This window comes from Micromesistius poutassou (assembly GCF_964030765.1).
Source record: "Micromesistius poutassou genome assembly, contig: SCAFFOLD_1081, whole genome shotgun sequence".
NCBI classification, from domain to species: Eukaryota; Metazoa; Chordata; class Actinopteri; order Gadiformes; family Gadidae; genus Micromesistius; species Micromesistius poutassou.
Genome location: NW_028178557.1, coordinates 5,001 through 10,000, shown reverse-complemented (window position 1 = coordinate 10,000; position 5,000 = coordinate 5,001). Strand labels below are relative to the sequence as shown.

The 5,000-nt window shown below is 50.4% G+C and overlaps 1 protein-coding gene across 1 annotated transcript in view; it reads left to right on the top strand.

Annotated features, from left to right (window-relative positions):
- Window positions 1-5,000, top strand: part of LOC311373569 (neurofascin-like) — a gene marked incomplete at both ends in the record, with an annotated part of 14,534 nt that overhangs the window by 4,575 nt on the left and 4,959 nt on the right. Inside the window, 4 exon segments of the mRNA XM_084490305.1 lie at window positions 797-919; window positions 3,498-3,586; window positions 3,588-3,662; window positions 3,664-3,670. Coding sequence (XP_084346431.1) covers window positions 797-919; window positions 3,498-3,586; window positions 3,588-3,662; window positions 3,664-3,670 — 294 coding nt within the window.

Here is a 5,000-nt window from a genome sequence, read left to right as displayed (position 1 = left end):
GACTGTGGACCTGCCTTAACCTTAACCCACTGGCACCAGACTGTGGACCTGCCTTAACCTTAACCCACTGGCACCAGACTGTGGACCTGCCTTAACCTTAACCCACTGGCACCAGACTGTGGACCTGCCTTAACCTTAACCCACTGGCACCAGATGGTGGACCTGCCTTAACCTTAACCCACTGGCACCAGACGGTGGACCTGCCTTAACCTTAACCCACTGGCACCAGACTGTGGACCTGCCTTAACCTTAACCCACTGGCACCAGACTGTGGACCTGCCTTAACCTTAACCCACTGGCACCAGACTGTGGACCTGCCTTAACCTTAACCCACTGGCACCAGACTGTGGACCTGCCTTAACCTTAACCCACTGGCACCAGACTGTGGACCTGCCTTAACCTTAACCCACTGGCACCAGACTGTGGACCTGCCTTAACCTTAACCCACTGGCACCAGACTGTGGACCTGCCTTAACCTTAACCCACTGGCACCAGACTGTGGACCTGCCTTAACCTTAACCCACTGGCACCAGACTGTGGACCTGCCTTAACCTTAACCCACGGACACCAGACTGTGGACCTGCCCCCAGCTGCCAAACACCAACACCACTAGCTTGCATTGAAAGCCTAGGCCACACACACACACACACACACACACACACACACACACACACACACACACACACACACACACACACACACACACACACACACACACACACACACACACACACACACACACACACACACACACCCACCCTCTGCTGTCCATAACTGTGTCCTCCCCGCCCCACAGAGGCCCCCCTGTGGCCCAAGGAGCTTCTGGAGCCCAAGGTGGTGTTTGAGGGCCAACACCTGGTGCTGCCCTGCAACCCGCCCCCCGGCCTGCCCCCGCCCTACACCTTCTGGATGAACAGCGGTGAGCCACACACACACACCTGGTCCTCAGCCCTGGCCTCCATAGGGCCTTTATAGCCCAGGCCCCATAGCCCTGGCCTCCATAGCCCTGGCCTCCATAGCCCTGGCCTCCATAGCCCCAGGCTAAGGAGTTCTCCATCCAGTAACATGTGTTTATGTTACTGTATCTTTATGTTACTGTATCTTTATGTTACTGTATGTTTATGTTACTGTATGTTTATGTTACTATATGTTTATGTTACTGTATGTTTATGTTACTGTATCTTTATGTTACTGTATCTTTATGTTACTGTATGTTTATGTTACTGTATCTTTATGTTACTATATGTTTATGTTACTATTTGCAGTGTTGCAGTGTTGGTCTTTTATGTGTGTAGACAATCCTAGTTTAAGACAACCAGTCACACACCAGTACACATAAAGCCACGCTGCCCATAAGGTATTTACATAACTTAATATATACATTCATGTCAACACTAAATTACATGACTGTATACATTTAGTCATGTTAAAATGTCTGTATGAAGACATTTATTTGTATATTTATAAATCACAGAGTCCTAAAAATGACATGATGTAACCATGATCACCACAGACACACACCCACCCACAGACACACACACACACACACACACGCACGCGCGCAAGCGCACGCACACACACACACACACACACACACACACACACACACACACACAGCGCTTTAAGGACCTATGACTGGCTTCTCCCCAGGAAAGGTTTCCATAACACCAAGTGGCTGGTGTCAGTGATGGTGTCAGTGATGGTGTCAGTGATGGTGTCAGTGATGGTGTCAGTGATGGTGTCAGTGATGGTGTCAGTGATGGTGTCAGTGATGGTGTCAGTGATGGTGTCAGTGATGGTGTCAGTGATGGTGTCAGTGATGGTGTCAGTGATACCACGGGCAGAGTGTGGCTGATGGGCTGTACGCTGTGTCAGAGTGAGGAGAGTCACCACTAGCCTGTAGCTCCCCACAGCCTTTACAGACGATGACACACCCACACATAACCCAGGCTGATGAACCCACCCACAGCAAGCACACACCAGCTCACAGAGTACAGCTCAGAGTACAGCTCAGAGTACAGCTCAGAGTACAGCTCAGAGTACAGCTCAGAGTACAGCTCAGAGTACAGCTCAGAGTACAGCTCAGAGTACAGCTCAGAGTACAGCTCACAGAGTACAGCTCACAGAGTACAGCTCACAGAGTACAGCTCAGAGTACAGCTCAGAGTACAGCTCAGAGTACAGCTCAGAGTACAGCTCACAGAGTACAGCTCACAGAGTACAGCTCACAGAGTACAGCTCAGAGAGTACAGCTCAGAGTACAGCTCACAGAGTACACCTCACAGAGTACAGCTCAGAGTACAGCTCACAGAGTACAGCTCACAGAGTACAGCTCACAGAGTACAGCTCACAGAGTACAGCTCAGAGTACAGCTCACAGAGTACAGCTCACAGAGTACAGCTCACAGAGTACACCTCACCCATCCATACAACAATCACATTCACATTCACATTCACCCATCCATACCCCAATCATAAACACGTTCATTCACCCTTTCATTCACCCATTCAGACACATTCATACACACATTCATACATTCACACACCCATTCATAAACACATTTATCCATTCATACACCCATTGATACGTTCACACACAGAAGGCGGTGTCAGCGGCGCGGGGCCCCAGCCAGCTGGTCTCAGGGGCCTTCGCACTAAAGGTCACAGAGGGCCACAGCCCAGTGGACCACTGGAGCTGTCCAGTGTACACTAAAGGTCACAGAGGGCCACAGCCCAGTGGACCACTGGAGCTGTCCAGTGTACACTAAAGGGCACAGAGGGCCACAGCCCAGTGGACCACTGGAGCTGTCCAGTGTACACTAAAGGGCACAGAGGGCCACAGCCCAGTGGACCACTGGAGCTGTCCAGTGTACACTAAGGTCACAGAGGGCCACAGCCCAGTGGACCACTGGAGCTGTCCAGTGTACACTAAAGGGCACAGAGGGCCACAGCCCAGTGGACCACTGGAGCTGTCCAGTGTACACTAAAGGGCACAGAGGGCCACAGCCAGTGGACCACTGGAGCTGTCCAGTGTGACCCTGACTAGGTTCTAGTCTGAAAGGAGCTTTGCTACTGAAGTAAAACGACATTCTCCTTGTTGTTTGTTTAACTATCTCTTGACAGCCCTCTAAATAATCAGTGTGTCTAATATTTATATAATATGTCAATATGTTAATATTGTCAGAGGATTAAAATATCCTAGAAGAAGATTTAACATTTATGCAACCCTGTATTGTTCTGTCTCCATGCGTTTCAATGTGTGTGTCTGTGTCTCTCTCTCTCTCTCTCTCTCTCTCTCTCTCTCTCCCCCCCCCCCTCTCTCTCTCTCTCTCTCTCCCTCTCTCTCTCACACTCCTCCTATCTTTCTTTCTTCCTCGCTCTCTCTCTCTCTCTCTCTCTCTCTCTCTCTCTCCCCCCCCCCCTCTCTCTCTCTCTCCCTCCCCCCCCCCCCTCTCTCTCTCTCTCTCTCTCTCTCTCTCTCTCTCTCTCTCTCTCTCAGCCATGATCCCCATCCCTCAGGACAGGCGTGTGTCCATGGGGCTGAACGGAGACCTGTACTTCTCCAACGTCCTGGCCAAGGACGCCCACAACCGACTACAGCTGCAACGCCCGCTTCCTGTTCACACACACCATCCAGCAGAAGAACCCCGTCTCCCTCAAAGTCCCAGAGTGGTGAGCACTCACACACACACACACACACACACACACACACACACACACACACACACACACACACACACACACCATCCAGCAGAAGAACCCCGTGTCCCTCAAAGTCCAGAGTGGTGAGCACTCACACACACTGATGGTAGACTAAGGCCCTGTCCCAATCCTCCCCCTAAACCCTAGATTCTCCCCCTAACCCTAGATTTGAGCCCTACCCCTAGATTTGGCGCGTTCCCACTAAGGGGTAGGGTGTCCCAATACTTAGGGGAGCAAGGGGGAGTGCTGTTTTTCCCTTAAAATCAACCCTTGAACGCTAGGACGTCCTACATTGTTGATCTTTGTTCGTTGTGCGCGTCCTTCTCTTTTTTGGATTTATTAGCAGGCCACACTGTGTCGGGCTGCTATGAGGTCACCATGCTTACGTAGCCGCCGTGGCTATCCCCGTTAATGGTTGGATTTAACAAACACATCGTACGTCATGTTGGTTTGAGAGATATTGTCAATTTGATATTTAATAATTATCATTCTTAAGGAATTCTGTGAAAGAAATACACATATTGTGTCATCTTTATTGGTGTAAACTGCCCACAACCAGGACACCGCGCACACAAAGGGCAGTGGAACACGTCCACCCCGGTCGCGGCCCGGAGAGTTCATGTGATCCTTCCTCCTCCTTTGTTCCTCTTCTCTCAACAGCGTTCTCCCTCCGTATGAAATATGATATCGCTCCATCTAGACTAGAGGCCACGTGTTGACATGACATGCTTTGAAACCCGCTTTGGATTTGGTCTTTCCTAGGTGGCTCCACAGAGGTGCTGAAGGAGAGTGAAACATGTTTCTAACGTAACGCCGTCTGGATGTTTCTGTTCATCACATTGTGGATGGTCACCTGTGTGTTGTGAGGAGGGGGCCGATGTACAGACGGGCGGAGCAGTGACCCCCAGCTGTGTGTGCTACCTGTGTTTTCAGCGGAGACGTTTAATGACACTTCCTCTTACAACTCCACTGACCCGTATGGTGTGAGTGACTTCCTGTCCGGACGGCTTCCGCTTCCTGTCCGTCTGTACTGTCGCCAAGCTAACACACTCCGCCCGTGCGCAATGAGACACGATATCAACTCACCACCGTGTCTCTGAGTCTTAGAATAACGGAATTAACCAACACTGTTCTGTCTCTAGAGCTGCAGCACACCTTCGGTTCTAACCTCTCCGTAGAATCATCATCTAACCCCAGACAACGTGTATTTCAGACAACGTGTATTTCAGACAACGTGTATTTCAGACAACGTGTATTTCAGACAACGTGTAATTCAGACGAGTGTATTTCAGACGACGTG